The 18,374-nt window shown below is 45.6% G+C and overlaps 1 protein-coding gene across 2 annotated transcripts in view; it reads left to right on the forward strand.

Annotated features, from left to right (window-relative positions):
• Positions 1–6,517: 6,517 nt before the first annotated feature.
• DTNBP1 (dystrobrevin binding protein 1) overlaps positions 6,518–18,374 on the forward strand; it is a 157,846-nt gene continuing 145,989 nt past the window's right edge. For both annotated transcript variants that reach the window (XM_080656839.1, XM_080656840.1), the window contains exon 1: positions 6,518–6,738. In XM_080656839.1, the coding sequence (XP_080512965.1) occupies positions 6,683–6,738 (56 nt within the window). In that variant the 5' untranslated portion in view covers positions 6,518–6,682. The remainder of the gene's footprint in view (positions 6,739–18,374) is intronic.

Consider the following 18,374-nt stretch of genomic DNA (forward strand, 5'->3'; position numbering starts at 1 on the left):
AGAGGTTGGGCCCAGACATTGGTATTTTATAAATGCTTCCCAAGTGGTTGAGAACCATCAACTTAACTGCATTTAAAGAACTCTTTCTAGTTTCCTAATAGACACTCTCAGTATCAGTTTCCACTGACATAGGGAACTCTCAGGGCACTGCGACTTAATATTTGCCCTTCTTCTCAATCCTGTTCAATTACTAGAACTTTCACCCTGCCTATATTAAGATGATAGCTAACTATCTATAATAATAAAAGTGTAATATGCAAATCAACTGAAAGACCGAACAGCAGAACAACCATAGATGCTCATGCTCTGACACACACTGGCACCAGGCCTGCCAAGGCTGGTGCAATGCAAGTGGTTGGGGGGCCCTGCCATTGCCCCAAGATCACCCCACAGAGGGAGGCCCAGGCCACTGGCCAGTGGGGTGATCAATGGGGGTCTCTGTGATTGCCCCAAAGAGGGAGACCTAGGCTACCCCGCTGGCAGCTCTGCAGTGGGTGGGCAGGGCAATCGATCGTGTGGCTCCCGGACTGCAAGAGGGTGCAGGCCAGGCTGAGGGACCCCCACCACCCGCACACACACACACCGAGTACATGAATTTTGTGCATTGGGTCTCTAGTAGGTAATAATTCTCTCTCTCTCCTCTCTCCTCTCTTTCTCTCTCTCTCTCTCTCTCCTCTCATCGTCTCTCTCTTTGCTACTACTTTTTATTAGAACATTTTAGTTTGTTATTAATTCTCCCATTTGAAGAGCGTTCTATAGTCGTTCATAGATGTAATTTCTGAGATATACTTTCTCTAGGGAAAACCATTTATTTGTAGGAGTTACAGGATGTGGTCTCCCTTACTCATGCAGGGTTCCTCCACTTTGATGAATGGAGTCACTCATTTGTTTATGAATATCTCATAGATCATATAGATCCAAACATAGATTAGCCAAACAGAGGGGTTTTTTCTCTGATGCACTGCACAGTACCTTTCTTTCCTTCCCCTGAGCAAAAAAAAAAAAAAAAAAAAAAAAAATGAGGTTAGGTGCCTGATTACATTTTATTGTACAGGCACACCTCGTTTCACTTTTGTGTTTTGCTTTATTGCACTTTACTGATGTTGAGTTGTGTTTTGTTTTGTTTTGTTTTTCTGTGTTTTTTTACAAACTGAAGGCAAGACCCTACACCAGCAAAAAGATTAAGACTTTCTTTATTGTGATACTCACTTTATTACTGTGGTCTGGAACTGAGGTCGCAACATCTCCAAGGTATGCCTGGAGTGTGACAAAATTTCAAAACACAAATAGATGCACCTGAGCTGCCTCTTACTGTTCTTTCAGTTTTTGGTTCCTATTGAAAATACTCTTTCCCAATTTGGCTGTTCCAGTGTCACTCGGGGTCTGTTAACTCCTGCCTTCGGTCGTTGACATCCTCCCCCGGCCCCCCTTCTTTTATGTCTCTCTTCAAATGGGCCCTAATCTTTGCTCCTGCTTGTTGGAATGCCCCTACTCACTGCTCTGGGGCCTGTTTCTGCTTTCCTTTGCCAAATGCCATGCTGATCTCACCTTTCTAGCTTTGTATAGCTTGCCTTGTGCTTAGAACTACTCATTCACAGCTTTTAGATGGTTTCTCCTGGCAATTTTAAACGCTTAAATTAAAGATATCAGAAATACTTACATCCTGGTTTTTAAAAAGCATATAAATAAGTTAATAACACATTGTAGATACCTTTATAAACATGTTAGATTCCTATAACTCTAAGGGCAATAGTGCCTTTCCAATGACTCTAAAAGACCTCTGCCAAGAAAGTGGTATGAAACCTTCAGGATTCTCTAGCTTCTCCTTTTATAGGATCTTTCTCTTTGGTTCCAATTCCACTAAATCCCCATTTATCAGATTGTCTACTGTAAGAATCTTTTGTGACAAAGAATCCCCTTTCCTCAGTGAGTGTCTGAGAGCAGTCCTTCTCACACGTTATCTGAATATGAATCTCCTGCGGATCTTCTTAAAATTCAGATTTCATCCTGTAGGTCTGGGTGAAGCCTGAGATTCTGCATTTGCAGCAAGCTCTCAAGTGATGCTGAACTGCTGGTCCAGATAAGCACAGAGGGAGCTGGTTAGCAGCTTTGGTGTTCTGTCACCGAAGCTTTCTCTGTGCTTGCTAATGTGTTCTCAAATCTACTCTCAACCAATTGCTAAATTAAGATTGGGCCAATAGCCAAAACCGGTTTGGCTCAGTGGATAGAGCGTCAGCCTGCAGACTGAAAGGTCCCAGGTTCGATTCCGGTCAGGGGCATGTAACTTGGTTGCGGGCACATCCCCAGTAGGAGATGTGCAAGAGGCAGCTGATCGATGTTTCTCTCTCATCGATGTTTCTGACTATCTATCCCTCTTCCTTCCTCTCTGTAAAAAATCAATAAAATATATTAAAAAAAAAAAAAGATTGGGCCAATAGTCTCCATTATTGCTGTTGGTTCTCTTACTGTACTTTAAAATTTTGTTTGTTCATCTTGTAAGTCAATCTTTCTAGTTTCTGGCTGATTACTGTTACTTGTATCAGCACAATTGTCACATGCCTCAACTCTTGGTCCTTAATCATGCCTACAGAACAATTCATATGCAATAGTGGCCATCAATAGTGGTCATTTTCTATTTTCATTAAAAAATTTTTTCTAAATTTTGATTTTCTTTGTAATAGATTGTCTTCTTTTAAAATTTTCACTGTTTTTGGATTTATCAGATATGATGGGATGAAGAATATTCATAAAACACCTCAAAATGAAGCTCTAGGCCAAAGACTGATAAACAATGAGTGGTCAAAACAAAAATTATTGTGCACAACAAGTAAAGCTATTTTTAGTGATAGGCAGAGTCTTTTTGCTCTGATTTGGTGCTTTGTTGGAATCTATGAAATTTAGGAAATTGAAAGCTTATAAGTGGAGTTTATTTAATTGAGTAAAATAAGAAAAATTTCTTATTTCCCAGTACTAAAGGCATCTGCCTCTATAGATTTGGTCATTTGATCACTTACCAGGTTGTTTCTGGGAAGTGGAAGAAGGCTCATTAAATAATATACCTCTCCTTTATTTGTCTGGATCAACTGAGAAATATGATAATAGCATTAGCATAAAATGGCTAAAACATAACTTTCATTTCTGATAAAGGTGATGAAGCACATAGCTTATATTCATGGGTGAGCAGAACTCCTAATACTGAAATTTAGGTTAAGACTTGCCCACCCACTCACAGAAAGCACTGGGTCACCCCAGCCTCCTCCCTGGGGATCCTGGCCTTAAAGTGGGTGCTCTTTTAAAAAATATTTTTAATACGTTTTTATTGATTTCAGAGAGAGGAAGGGAGAGGGAAAGAGGGATAGAAACATCAATGATGAGAGAGAATCATGGATTGGCTGCCTCTTGCATGCCCCCTACTGGGGATTGATCCTGCAACCCAGGCAGGGGCCCTGACCAGTGATCAAACCATGACTTCTTGGTTCATGGGTTGACTCTCAACCACTGAACCACACTGGCCGTACAAAGTGAGTGCTCTTTGTTGGAAGTTTGCACCCAAGGTAAAGAAGCAAGTGTAGGCGCAGGCTCCTTATTCCCTAGCTCACCTCTCCTCCAGGAAAGGCCTGAAGTATTAGACTATTGGAGGGTCCTCCTTGTGGGGTGCGGCTACAGAGTTTGGACAGGTTCAAGCCTTGGACTAATGAGAGGGCACAGTCCTCTCGTGGCCACGTGCAAGTCCCAGCTTGGAGGGCAGAGCCCTCCCAGCACAATTATTGCCAACAGCTGTAGTTGTAAGCTTGAACCTATGGTCCGAACATGTGGCTGGCCCCACGTGTCTAAGTGATATAGGCTGCAAGTAAACAAAGCTTGATCAGATGCATGTAATTGAGTAGGACTGAAACCCATGAGAATGTTGTAAACATCTTGACCACGCCCTTACTTTGCCTCGTGGCATCTGGCTATAAAATAAAGACATGGTTTGTAGTCTGTGGCGCTGTCTCTCCATCAGGGGAGCAGTGTCACACTGAGACCCAGCTTTCATTCTCTTGTCTGTCTTTTCTAAGCCTTTCAGCCGCCCCCTCTCAGGGTCACTGAACCTGGCTGAGCTGGCATGGCACATAAGGCACCCTGGGGCTGAGTATGCCATGGCTGTGCCGGCTCACCACACCTCCTCATGGAGAAAACATCAAGAGTGGAGAAGAGGTGTTCTCCCTAACCATAAGCTGAGTACTTTATCTAATTCCATAACAAACCAATCAACAATGGTACATAAGTTTCTACTAGGTACCATTTACTGTTTTAAGTGCTGGGGACTCAGAGCGAAATAAAACAGAGTTAAATCTTGACAGGGCAATTTATATTAGTGTCTGTACTTGTGCAGCCTACCTCCTTCACCTGACCCAATTTCAGCCCTATCAAATTCTGGCTTTGTTTAAATTTGCAATATTTTGTTCTTCACATATTTTTTTTGAACTTCAAAAATTTTAAATAGTGCATTAAAATATTATTTATCTTAATTACTGAGCTTTTCGGTTCCCCCTTCTATTTTGCATCTGAGGTGAATGCCTTATCTGCTCACCCTAGTCCCAATCTTGGTTTTAAAATAAATGTGTACATAAATAACTTTAAAAATTAAATAACTCTTCAATAAATTATCAGATAGTAATGTATATTAAGTTGAGAAACAGGTTGTGTGATAGGAAGTGATTGGGTGGGAAACTTGATAGTCAGGGAAGATTAAGGAGATGATATTTAAGTTCAGACCTGAATGCCATGAACAAACCAGCTATGGGACCGTTTGAAGAAGAGCCTGTGAAAAAGCCTCAGAGTAGAAATGAACCTGGAATTTGCAAGGAACATGCATACACAAAAGATTGGTGTGGCTTAAATATCAAGCACCCAATAGGTGAGTAGTACTTGCTTTGGATAGAGTATTGGGAAGGATTCAAATTTTAGGACTTCGTAAGCCAAATGAGTTTGAATTTTATGCTACGGGCACACGAAGCAGCTGAAGGATTTTAAGCAGGAGAGCAACATGATGTGATTGCTCTTTTAAGTAATTTTATTTGGCTGCTGTGTCAAAGATGGATTACAGGGGTGTGGGTGGCATAGAGTAGAATCAGGAGAGCTGTCAGTGTTCCTGGTGAAAGATGGTGGTGCCTTGGACTAGGGCAGTGGTCGGCAAACTCATTAGTCAACAGAGCGGCAAACCGTGGCTCACGAGCCGCATGTGGCTTGTGAGCCGCAGTTTGCCGACCACTGTACTAGGGTGATGATAGTGAAGATGGAGAAAGGGGGCAGGTTCCAGCATTCAGTGTTACTTTAGAAATAGAGTTGACTGGATTTGATGTGTTAATATGGAGGAAAAGACAGGAACCAGGGGTGATTTAAGGTGGCTTAAGCAACTTTGTGGATGGTGCTGCTATTTACCAAAATGGAAAAGACTGGAGGATGCATAGGTGAGGAGGTGAATATGCAAATTTTTAATTTTGGGTTTGAGATGCCTATTGGATACATGCTGAGTAAACAACTGATATAAGGAGGAGGGGAGGAAGGACGGGGCTGCAGATGGAGATTTGGGCTTCATCTGTGCCTTGATATAATTTACAGCATGATGATGGATAGAAGAATCCAGGCAGAGAGCACAGGTGGAGATGACAGGGAGGCTGGAGATGTCGTCTTGAGAGCAGCTGTTGAAATAGGAGTAGAGACAAAGGAAGAGTGGAAGTATGGTGTCCTTGAAGTCAAGAGAAGAATGTGTCTTAAGAATGGGGCAAGGAGCTGCATTGAGAGCCACCGAAAAGTCAACAACAACAAAATCAGGGCACATAAGTAGCAAAAGGTCTGGGCAATACGGTGGCAACCTCCTTTGGTGTGAAGGGCACAAAAGCCTAATGGGATAGGTTTAAACAGCGGTCCTCAAACTTTTTAAACAGGGGGCCAGTTGACTGTCCCTCAAACCGTTGGAGGGCCGGACTATAGTTTTTTTAAAAAAAACAACAACTATGAACAAATTCCTATGCGCACTGTGGCCTGGGAAGAGTCAGCTGCTAAGCAGGACAGGCAGCGGCACCCGGCGGGCGGCCTGTTTGAGGACGCCTGGAAGAGAATGGAAAGTAAGGATGTCGAAACAGTTGATTCTTATTGCCACTTTATGAATAAAGAAACTGAGAACTGGTAACCATCTCATTCAAGATCAACACCAGTGGAGTCAGACCTCTGACCCAGAGTCTGTGAAACGATTTGCTACAGGGAGGTGTACGCTTTGCAAGAATTTATGCAACGCTCCTCCACACAGTAGAAACCAACATTGCACTCAAAAGAGCCCTTGACTTAACGCTTTCTTTCTCGATACCACTTCCATTTTAAAGAGAAAAACAAGAAAGCCTGGATTGGTAGGGAGAACCCGTCCTAGCCTCTCGCTTTCCTGGCGGGGAGGGGAGGGGAGGGAAGGGCCGCCCCTTTTCCGCAGCCCAGCCCAGCGCGGCCCACTGCGGCTGCGTGGCAGGCGCGGGGTGGGGCCAGAGCGGCGAGCGGGGGCAAACGCGGAAGGGGCTGCGGCGGGGCCGAGGGCCGGCCGGGGGCGGGGCGGGCTGCGAGTGTGCGGGCGCGCGGGTGACAGGTGCGCGGGGCGAGGGCAGCGGCTGCGTTCTGAGACCTGAGGGGAGGCGTCGCGGTGGCGGAGGAGATGCTGGAGACCTTGCGGGAGCGGCTGCTGAGCGTGCAGCAGGATTTCACCTCCGGGTGGGTATTCGGTGGGGACGAAAAGGGAGCGGGTGGCCTGGGCCGGCCGGAGGAGCCGAGTCTCCGCCCGGGACGCCGCCTCCCTCCCCTCCCGCAGCCCAGTCCAGTCTTGTCCCGCGCCTCCCCATCCCCGCTCCGCGGAGGAAAGTAACGAACTTTCCGGCTCGGCCCGGCGTCACAAAGTAACTTGGGTCCCAACGGGCTGGCTCGGACTCGCGCTCCGGGGGGCGGGATGGTCTGGGGATCCGCGGGCCGGAGGAGGCCGTCATGTGAGAGGGAGCGCGTGGGACTGGTCCCTCGCCCACTCGGCGCTTCGAACTCGGCCGGGACACCTGCCCGCCGGCCTCGGTGCTGCGAGACCCCACCTGGCGTGGGACCGCCGCCTCTCCCCAGGTCGCCGGCGCCGCAGCTTTCCCAGGCCCAGCAGGCTGTGTCCGGTTTCAGTTCGCGCTGTAACCACTGGCGAGGCTTTCTGCCTCTTCCCCTTTTACTTTCCCTCCGTTTGCCCCTTTTGCCCCTTAGCAAAAACATTCTTGGGCAAGAGAAACAACAGCACTGCAGCGATACTGTTAATGCCTACTGGTTAAGAGCAAAAACCAAGCGCTTCCCACACTTCGCTTAGAATCACCTGGACTCCTTTAACAATCCTGATGCCTGGGTCGCAGCTCATGCCAATCAAATTAGGCCCGGAGTGGGATTTTAAATACCCCCAAGGGATTCCAGTGTGCGGCAAAGTCTGGGAATCAGGTTCTCATCTCTCACTTAAGCAAGCATATTTCTGCAAATCACTCAATTGCCTCAGTTTCCAGGATGCGCTACAACTGGGATAAAGGATTGTGAGGATTAATGAATTAACATGTAAAATATGTCGCTATTGTTATTACTCTGTCACTATCGTTATTAGTGCTAAGTTCATTTTAATTTTTCCATTACTTTAGAAAGGTGGTCACCTTTATAAAGGATCTGTCACCTTTAGATCACAAATCCTTTGGAAAATGCTCTGAATAACGAGGACATCTTGAAAATGCTGCTTTAATTTTCCGATGAGATAAATGTTAGCTAAAATTTTATCTTATTAGACAAACATGTTTAATATATTGTTTGCCTTTTGTGTGCTTAGTAACAACCTGGCAAATAGTTGAGCACTTACCACCTATAAAGCCTTTTTGGTATTTTTGGTGTTCTTATAATAATTATTATAGATGCTCTAGGAGTCATTCATTGATGGTGTGCTTGTATGTTTGCATCCCCCCCCCACCCCCCCCCCCCCCCGCCCTTTAAATTTAAATAGTAACTTCTTTTCAGAGTGCAAATTATTGTATTGAGAATTTTTGGTATGATGCTGGAATGGTCTGCTTGTAACATGAGCATGGTACATACCTTGTTATCGTGACTTCAAGGAATTCCTTGATGGAATAACAGTTTTCTGATTGTTACTGTAACTCTCCTGGTGGTGTGGTTACCTCAGAACCCATTTATGCACCTGACCTTTGCTTAGGAAAGTTAAAACTTACCTAGGAGTATGGACTCTGGACCAGAATCACCCTGGGGGAGCTGAGTAACCTGACTTTAGGGAGAGATTTGTGGGGATCTGATTAGAACCTCATGGAAACTGACTTCCTGAAGATGCCATTGAGTGGAACTAGTTTGGGATTAGACAGCCTGAGAGGCTTTTCATTCCATTTAGGCCCTTTGTTGGCTTTCTCCTTGTACAGGTCACTCTCAGCTGACTAACTACTGGACTGCCAGTGTGTGCCTGTTACCTGGCAGAGAAATAACTCATCTCCAAGTGATATCTCTCTTCCAGTTGACGGGGAACTCTAAACTCTGATGTTCACTTTTATCAGGTCCTCAAATTCCTGTGCAATTCTTACCAAGAAAAACCCCACTTACTTTATTTTAGTAAACACTTACATATTTAGCTTGAGATTAACCTATTTTACACAATTGAATATTTTGCCTTGCTGAGAAAAGATGAATTAAACACAGCACACGTGTATATTGCATGAAGGCACTGAGGGATTCAAAGATGAAAGTGACATGGCTCTCACTTCCCCAAATTTTCAAATTGGACCTGGCATTCCTTTAGACCACTTGGTGTTAATGCCCACAGAAGCCAGAGCAGCTCAAGTAATTGGCAACTAACTTCAAGGGTTCACATTGCCCCAGGGAATCAATCAGTACAATTGGAAGGCTTTTTCCAAGCTGCTTCAGTGTGGCCACTGTGGCCTCACAGTCATAGAGAGCAGCATCCTCATCTCGGTGCTCATTTTCAATTTCTGAAAATTTATGTAACTGGAGCTTAAATGTAGGAAAATTAACTTTTCCTTTTTTAATACAATAAGGTTATTCTTTATTCTCACGTATCTGATGAATGCCATGAATTTCTACCTTCCATTTAAACTTAGAAAGAATGAAACTAAAGATCACCAGTTAAGGGCAGTGTAGAGATTGCTGGTGGCCTGCGGGGGACTATAAGTTGTCCATGGACTTGTGGCCTTTTTGGTACATTTTTATTCATAATATTATGTCAACATTGAGACAAACCTAGAAGTTATGTCCCTCTCTGATGTAAGTGGGTGGCTAGGTGGCCTAAAGGGATTGAGGGGATTGGTTCTAGACCTCACTCTTCCCCTCACTCGAGTCCTGTTTAGATATAACTCAGAACTCGGAGTCTTTTGGAGAGTTCACATAGAACATCTTGAGCTCTGAGGGAAACTTTTAGATATACTGAAGTGCACACTTCACACCACCGTGATCTTCTTTATTCTTCAGTATAAACCTTTTCATTTTAATGAAATATTCAGAATAAACTTGATTAAAAGTTTGCAATTAACAGTTAAGTATTTAGGAACAACTAAATGAACTAAATGAATGTTTTTCTTTATTAGTTGTGCAAACATGAATATTTAAAAGTATTGGTTGATGCTAAAATAATGTCAATTGCTCAATAAATATAAAAGATGAATGAACAGGATCTTAAACAGAGTATACTTAGTTGTGGATATTCTTCCCCACACACAAAATCTCCCTGGACAGTAATGAGTTCATCCACTGGCAGATGGGCTGTCCATTTCGTTTTTTTTTTTTAAATATATTTTTTATTGATTTCAGAAAGGAAGGGAAAGGGAGAGAAAGATAGAAACATCAATGATGAGAGAGAATCATTGATTGGCTGCCTCCTGCATGCCCCACACTGGGGATTGAGCCCGCAACCTGGACATGTACCCTGACTGGCAATGGAACCATGACCTCCTGGTTCATAGGTCGACGCTCCACCACTGAGCCACGCCAGCCAGGCTGTCCATTTCTTGACACCCTGGCCAACAACCCTAAAAAGGTTAGCTTTCCACCACACCAACAAAGAACCTGAGGACACAAGTGCTCGTTCCCAGTTTGGAATCCACTCTGGGGAATAAGGTTAACAGGCACTGACTCAGCTGGGCCAGCCTGGCCCTAGTCCCTCCAGCAGTGTCCACACAGCATTGCAGCACTTATAGAAGTGGTCATTGGCTCATCTGCAGAACGGTTCTGAAGCTGCATGAAATAGGCACGAGGATGTTCACATTTGGGACATGGCTCTGCTGTAGAGTCAACGTTCTCCCAGGCAGCTGCTCCACCAAGCATATCATCCACTGCTTTCAGCTTTGGATACTTCCAATTTGTTACTTGCTGGTGGTGGTATGCACAGAGGGACAAGTGTTGCCGGCAAAATGGTGGCAGCGCTCTCCCTCCTCCTCTGCAAGACAGCAGACTCAGCACCCCCAGGCTCCTGCAGCCCACTCTGGTCTTTGAGTTTACCTGTGGAGTGGTTACGACCAAAGATCTCAGGATTGACATATTCAGGCATGCAAAACCCTCCAGGGAACCGAAAATCAGATTTACTTAATGGTTTACAGCTGCCTGTCACCAGCTGGCATTTCCTGTTTGTAATGCTCTAAGTTCTGTGCATAGGGATAGAAACTGTTACTACTAGTCCACCAAGACCGTGGGTGTTTGCCCCTCAAAGCCACCTCTGCCCAGTATACTCATTCTTTCTTCTCCCCTCCTACAGTATCAAAACCTGCTCAAAGGAGAGGATCTATTCATCTAATTCTCAGTGTGTTAAAATGGTGAGGTTTTACCTGAAATGTTACCTTTTCTAGGACTGTTCACCTTTTTAATAAGCAGAAGGCTATCTCAATATTCAACTTCATCTAATAGATGCTTACTGATTTGCTACCATGTGCCAGACACTAGGCTCTCAAACTACTTTTCCATAGAAGCATTTTCCATTTATTTAAAAAAAAAATGATTTAAGAGGTCACATGCTCAGTTTTTATAATAGCTGGTGAGGTTAGATGAGTAGGAAATTGAGGTGCAAAAAAAAGAATGCCACTGAGGTCACCCATGCCATTGAATCAGCTAGAGCAGTGGTCGGCAAACTCATTAGTCAACAGAGCCAAATATCAACAGTACAACGATTGAAATTTCTTTTGAGAGCCACATTTTTTAAACTTCTTCTAACGCCACTTCTTCAAAATAGACTAGCCCAGGCCGTGGTATTTTGTGGAAGAGCCACATTCAAGGGGCCAAAGAGCCGCATGTGGCTCTTGAGCCGCAGTTTGCCAACCACGGAGCTAGAGAAAAACACATTTTCTGTTCACCAATCATTGTAGTGCTCTGCTGCTTTTCGAATTTTTGTCTAAGCGGTTTTCTAATCACCTTCATTTCTTAGTAAGATGCCTCCATGTTAGTATTTTTTACAAAGCTTGAAGAAATAAATGTGCTGGTGTCAAATTAAGGTTAAGTCTTTGGAACAATCTAAAAATAAATTATTGAAGCGCTATGGTGAATTTGAGGTTTTAGTACTTTGAACTCAAAAGAGTGCATTAGTTGCTTTTGGTAGAAAATAATTGTCAGGTGGCTCACTTAAGTCTGTATATTAATACTAGTGGCCCGGTGCATGAAGTTTGTGCATATTAAAAGAGGATTACTTAGAGGAAATAATTAAATATTGCTATTTGCCCTTTCTCTATAATAGAAGTGTCAGAGATGAAAGAAAATTAGTAAAATGTATATGAAAACCTTCCTCCTGTCAGAGTCTGGGGCTCACCATGGGACCCAGAGTCAAGTCCCTGCCCACCCACATGCACCTCAAAATCGCATGAGACCCAGACCCGGCCGCCCCCGCCCCCATTGGGCTAGATCCAGACCCGGCCAGTCCCACCCATGTCAAGCCCCGCCAGGACGGGGACATAGCCTCAGGTCCTCTGGCCTGGCGCCAGGACAGGGGGGCATGGCCTGAAGTCTCCCAGCCCAGACCAGGGTGGGGGGTGTGCCTTGAGGTCCCCCGTCAAGCCCTGCCAGGTGGGGGACATGGCCTGAGATCCTCTGTCAAGCCCCACTGGGTGGGGGGCATGGCTTGAGGTCCCCTGTCAAACCCTACCAGCAGGGTGGGTGCAGCCTCAGGTCCCCTGTCAAGTCCTGCTGGGCGGGGGGCGTGGCCTGAGTTCCCCCGACCCAGCACTGGGGGTGCACCTTGAGGTCCCCTGTCAAGCCCTGCTGGGTAGGGGCATGGCCTGAGGTCCCCTGTCAAGCCCAGCCATGCAGGGGGGCACAGCCTCAGGTCCCCTGGCCTGGTGCTGGGGCGGGGGGTGTGGCCTGAGGTCCCCCATCAAACCCCACCTGGTGGGGGCCGTGGCCTGAGGTACCCCAGCCTGGCGCTGGGGCGGGGGCAGCAGACAGAGGTCCCCTAGCCCAGCACCAGGAAGGGAAGCACACCTTGAGGTCCCCCATCAAGCCCCACTGGGCTGGGGCATGGCTTCAGGTCCCCTGGCCTGGCACCTGGGGGGTGGGGGGGCGTGGCCTGAGGTCCCCTAGCCTGACTCCAGGGCCGGGGGTGCAGCCTGAGGTCCCCTGTAAAGCCCTGCTGGGTGGGGGGCACCGCCTGAGGTCCCCTGTCAAGCCCCACATGGGCGAGGGAGGGTGTAGCCTCAGGTCCCTGCTGATTGCTCGTTAAGGCTCCTTATGGGAACTTGGCTTCAGCTGTGGGTGTAGCCATCTTTGTGACTGAGTGATGGTCAATTAGCATATTCCCTCTTTATTAGATAGGATGCTCACACAGCAACACTTATATCTTCCTGGGGTATATTGTATTAGGAAGGCTAGGAACAGTGGAGAAGCCTTTTATAGGGACTGGTGCATGGGGGGACCTCCACTTTATTTCACCTTGGCCCAGTAATGTAATAGTTTCTTACCTTTCTTGATGGTGATGCTTTTTATTTGAATTGGCTCTGTAGTTTACAGAACGCTGTCTAAGTCATATTTGGAAGTTTATTTAATTGTTGTTGCAAATCATTATAATCAGTATAATACTATTTTATGTTTGAGGAAACTGGAGTATTACACCTAGATCATTATTTCCTTCTCAGCATGTCATGACATTGTGTTGTATTAAATTAACTTTATTAATGGGTTGTTTCCAGCATAGGATTACTGTGAGAAACTTAAGTAGAGTTATCTCAAAATAAAAATAGTAAGCTATTTTCAGTTGAATTCTGGCTCTCAAATGTATTTCAGAAAGTAAGTACTTGCTTTTTTTGTTGCTTGTTAATTATTTTTCAACTTAAAATGAGAATCATTTAACCTTTTATTTTTTTCTCTCCTGAACTTGATTGTTTCCCACTTCCTTTTAGCTACTTTATGTTTTCTCAAACAGTTTCTATTTTGAATTTTGGCACATTGATGGTTTATGTGGAACAGATTTGATGAGAAAAGATGAATATCTAAAACTCTGTTTTTGTTAAAAAATTTTTTTTTACAGTTTCAAACATATACAAAAATAGAATAACATAGTGAACCCCATATGTTCATTGTTCAGATTCAACAATATCAACTATTGCCACATTTGCTTTGTTTTCTCTCCTTATTTGTAAAGTAAATCTTGGACTTATCTGTTATATCTCTCATGCATCAGTTTGCATCTCAAAAAATACAGATATTATATAAAAGCAATGCCAGTATGATACCTAACAAAATGAACACTAATTCTTTGATATTATCAATTGTACAGTCCATAACTAGATTACCTGGTTTTTAAAAATGCCTTTTTACAGTTTATTTGTTCAAATCCAGATCGGATAAGTTCCACACATTACATTTGGTTGAAGACCAGTTTTTAAAGCAGATGGTTGTTAAGGAGCCACATGGAGAAACTCTCATTGTTCCCTTCAACAATTTTATTTTCAACTCCCTGTAACGTTTCCTCTTTCTCTGTTATTCCCAACTAATCTTTTTTTCTTTATTTGAGGGGAGGTAGTGGGAGAATCCCCAAGTTGATATATTACAAATGAGACATTAAGTTTATTTTAATTTTAAAGTGATCTTTATTGAATTCTACCATTACATAGTAATTCAAAGTTCTGCACTTTTAAAGATATCTAAAATATTAACATGACTGGGATTAATGGTTAACATCCTATCTAATAAAGAGGGAATATGCTAATTAACCATCATGCCGTCACAAAGATGGCTACACCTACAGCTGAGGCCAAGTTCCCATAAGGAGCCTTAACGAGCAATTAGCAGGGACCTGAGGCTATGTCCTCTCCCACCCCCATGGGGCTTTACAGGGGACCTCAGGCCACGCCCCCCACCCAGCAGGGCTTGACAGGGGACCTCAAGGTGCGCTTCCCATCCTGGTGCTGGACTAGGGGACCTCAAACTGCAACCCCCGCCCAGCAGGGCTTGACAGGGGACCTCAGGCCGTGCCTCCCACCTTGGCACCAGGCTGGGGGACCTCAGGCCGTGACCCCCACCCTGGCACCAGGCCAGGGGACCTAGGGCCATGCCCCCCGCCAGGCAGGGCTTGGTGGGGGACCTCAAGGTGTGCTTCCCGTCCTGGTGCTGGGCTAGGGGACCTCAGGCTGCTCCCCCCGCCCCAGTGCCAGGCCGGGGGACCTCAGTCTGCGCTCCCAACCAGATGGGGCTTGACAGGGGACTTCAGGCCGCGCTCCCCACCCCGGCACCAGGCCGGGGGACTTCAGGCCCCGCCCCCCGCCCCAGCACTGGGCCAGGGGACCTGAGGCTGCGCCCTCCTGCCTGGCGGGGCTTGACAGGGGACCTCAGGCCGTGCTCCCCACCCAGCAGGGCTTGACGGGGGACCTCAAGGTGCACCCCCATTGCTGGGTTGGGGGAACTCAGGCCGCGCCCCCTGCCCAGCGGGGCTTGATGGGGGACCTGAGGCTGCAACCCCTGCCAGTGGGGCTTGACAGGGGACCTGAGGCTGTTCCCCGCTCCAGGTGCTGGGCCGGGGGACCTGAGGCTGCACAACCCCACCTGGTGGAGCTTGATGGGGGACCTCAGGCCATGCTCCCCACCCAGCGGGGCTTGACAGGGGATCTCAAACCATGTCCTACACCTGGCAGGGATTGACGGGGGACCTCAAGGCATGACCCCCGCCCTGGTCTGGTCTGGGGGACCTCAGGCCACATCCCCCATCCTGGCACCAGGCCAGGGGACCTGAGGCTACCTCCCCTGCCTGGCGGGGCTTGACAAGTGTGGGAATGGCCAGGTCTGGATCTAGCCCAATGGGGGGGTGGGCGGCTCTGTCTGGATCTCAGGAGATTTTGAGGTGAATGTGGGTGGGCAGGGACTTGACTCTGGGTCCTGTGGTGTGCCCCAGACTTTGACAGGAGGAAGGTTTTCATATACATTTTACTAATTTTCTTTCATCTCTGACACTTCCATTATAGAGAAAGGGCAAATAGCAATATTAAATTATGTCCTCCAATTAATCCCCTTTTAATGTGCACAAATTTCGTGCACCGGGCCACTAGTCTTACCTAATAATAGACAAAAATGCTAATTGACCGTACCTTCTTGACGCCCACAGCCAATCAGGAGTGAGTATGCAAATTAACCCACAAAATGTCGGTTAATTTGCATACGTGGCCGCCAAGCGGCCAGGGGCACTCTGGGCCTCTGAGCAGCGTAGGAAGGTGGAAAGGCGGCTCTGACCAGAGCGGAAGTGGTGCTGGCAGCCAGGGAAAGGAAGGCCCATTCTGGCACGAATCTTCATGCATTGGGCTTCTAGTTATGCAATAAATTGACTAACCAATAATGCAATATAAGCTCTTTATAAAAGTGCGAGTGAAGAAAAGCTGTGACATTCAATATGAATTACTTTTGTTACCAGCAAGGGGATCTGGCCCTTGGTGGGTCTGGCTCAGGCCAGCCTGTAGTGTGTGTGTTCCTGACTTCATGTAGGAAAAATTTTACAGCAGGAGTCCAGGTAACTATGAGGGAATGTTATTAAAGATGGGGACAGTAAAACAAGAAAGGGCTTAGCATCAGGAGAAACTAGGCTGAACTACCCTAGTTCTCTGGGAAGTCAGAGAAAAGGGGGCCTTGGGATCAGGTTCAGGGGGTAGCCTGGGACAAGGGACTGCTGCCCATTGTTCCCCTGGTTGCAAGCCTTACGGGGTCCGTTAGGGTTTAGGAGATACATTCCTGTGGTGGAAGAAGAGTGAAAAGGAATGGCAATGGCTGCTCCCCAGAAGAAGAACACAAGCTGGGTCCTTTGTCCTGAGGGTTTATCTCTTTCTCACAGGCAGGAATCTTAGGGGAAGTCTTGGGAGGGTTTCAGCAGAATATTAATTAGTTTTCTAGGTTTGCTTCTCCACTGATTGGTCAGTTTCAGGGTAGGGGGTTCTCAGTCATCGCAGCTGGTACTGGTATCACCCACCTGGTTCTGCCACTTTACTGGGTCTGAAGCTGAAACACAACTGAGGCCTAGATGTTATCTCTAGGTGACTTTCTGTGTCTGTTGTGAAATGCTCTGTCAGTTTGTTTAGCTATCTTGTATCAGTTTCCCTATTCTACTTGTCCTGGTTTACTGACCAGTCTCACGTTGATTAATAATACCATGTTCAGTTTATATTCAGTGATTTGAGTTTACCATAAGTAAAAGAAATAGCATTGGCAATGATGATTATTTCTCATTTCTTTGTGCAGTATTTCAGACTTGGGTTTTGTTCTGTTTTCTCTTTTATCATAGTTATAAGTATATTAGGGGCCCGGTGCACGAATTTTGTACACTAGGGGGGCGGTCCCCTTAGCCCAGCCTGCACCCTCTCCAATCTGGAACCCCTCAGGGGATGTCTGACTGCCGGTTTAGGCCTGATCCCAGGGATTGGGCCTAAACCAGCAGTTGGACATCCCTCTCACAATCTGTGACCTCTGGCTCCTAACTGCTCACCTGCCTGCCTGCATGATCTCCCCTAACTGCCCACCCCCCGTCAGCCTGATCACCCCTAACCGCCTCTGCCTCCCGGCCTGATTGCCCCTAATTGTCCCCCCGTGTCAACCTGGTCGCCCCCAACTGCACCCCCTGCTGGCCTGGTTGCTCCACGCAGCCTGCTGTTCAGTCGTTTGGTCGTTCCTCACTAACCACCCTGCTATAGCCTGGTGGCCCCACACAACCTGCTATTCAGTTGTTTGGTCATCCCTCACTAACCCCCCTGCCAGCCTGGTCGCCCCACACAGCCTGCTGTTTGGTCGTCCATCTGGTCGTTTAGGTCGTGATGGCCCCTGGCTTTTTATATATTAGTATGGCTAGATATACTTAATTTAGTACTGCCAAAGTAACCAGTCTACTTAACCTTTTTCCAGTATTCTTATGTTTTACCTAAAACACTTGCACTATTTATTTTTTAAATTGAAGTATACTTGGTATTCAATATTATTAGTTTCAGGTGTATAACATAGTGATTTGACATATTTATATCTTAAGATGTGCTCACCATACTAAGTCTAGTAATCATCTGTCTAGTAACCAACTGTGTAAAGTTATCACACTATTATTATTATTGACTAGATTCCCCTTTACTTTTTTCACCCATCCCTTATCCCCTCTGGTAAGCATCTTGTCTTTCTCTGTCTGACTTATTTCTGAAAGGTTAGAAATAAATATTTGAAATACCAACCTAGATATTTGTGAGATTACATAAGAGTGATCCAAAGAGGATCTTAGCAGTTCCCTTTCAATATTCTTCTAACAGCTAACCATTGGAATTTTCCTGAATCACTAAAAATAATACTAAAATAATTTGGAGTGTAATGACTGACTAGGATAATCATACCGAGGATGTCACAACTAAGTGTCTTTCTCACACTTTGGAGTGGAAATGGTAGAGCATAGCAATCAAAATAACTTTACCTAGTTGTTGCTTAACCTACTTTAAACCAGATTTACAAGTTTCCAAAGTGAACTTGGAAGTATTTATTTTTTCTGTATGACAGGTTAGACTTTTTAAATACAACTTCCTAGCCCTAGCTGGTTTGGATCAGTGGATAGAAGGTTAGCCTGTGGACTGAAGGGTCCAGGTTTGATTCCAGTCAAGGTCACATGCCCGGATTGCAGGTTCGATCCCCAGTAGGGGGCAAGCAAGAGGCAGCAGATGAATGATTCTCCCTCTCCCTTCCTCTCTGAAATAAAAAAGTTTCTTTAAATAAAGGAATAAAAATAAATAAATACAACTTCCTAGACTCATCTGGAGAAATATATACAAATTAGTTTGTAGTAAAGAGATTATTGAGTCTTTTTAACATTGTAGATAAATTAATCTCATTGACATTTTAACTTTTGAAAAAGA

Source organism: Plecotus auritus (assembly GCF_963455305.1).
Source record: "Plecotus auritus genome assembly, chromosome: 2".
Lineage (NCBI taxonomy): Eukaryota > Metazoa > Chordata > Mammalia > Chiroptera > Vespertilionidae > Plecotus > Plecotus auritus.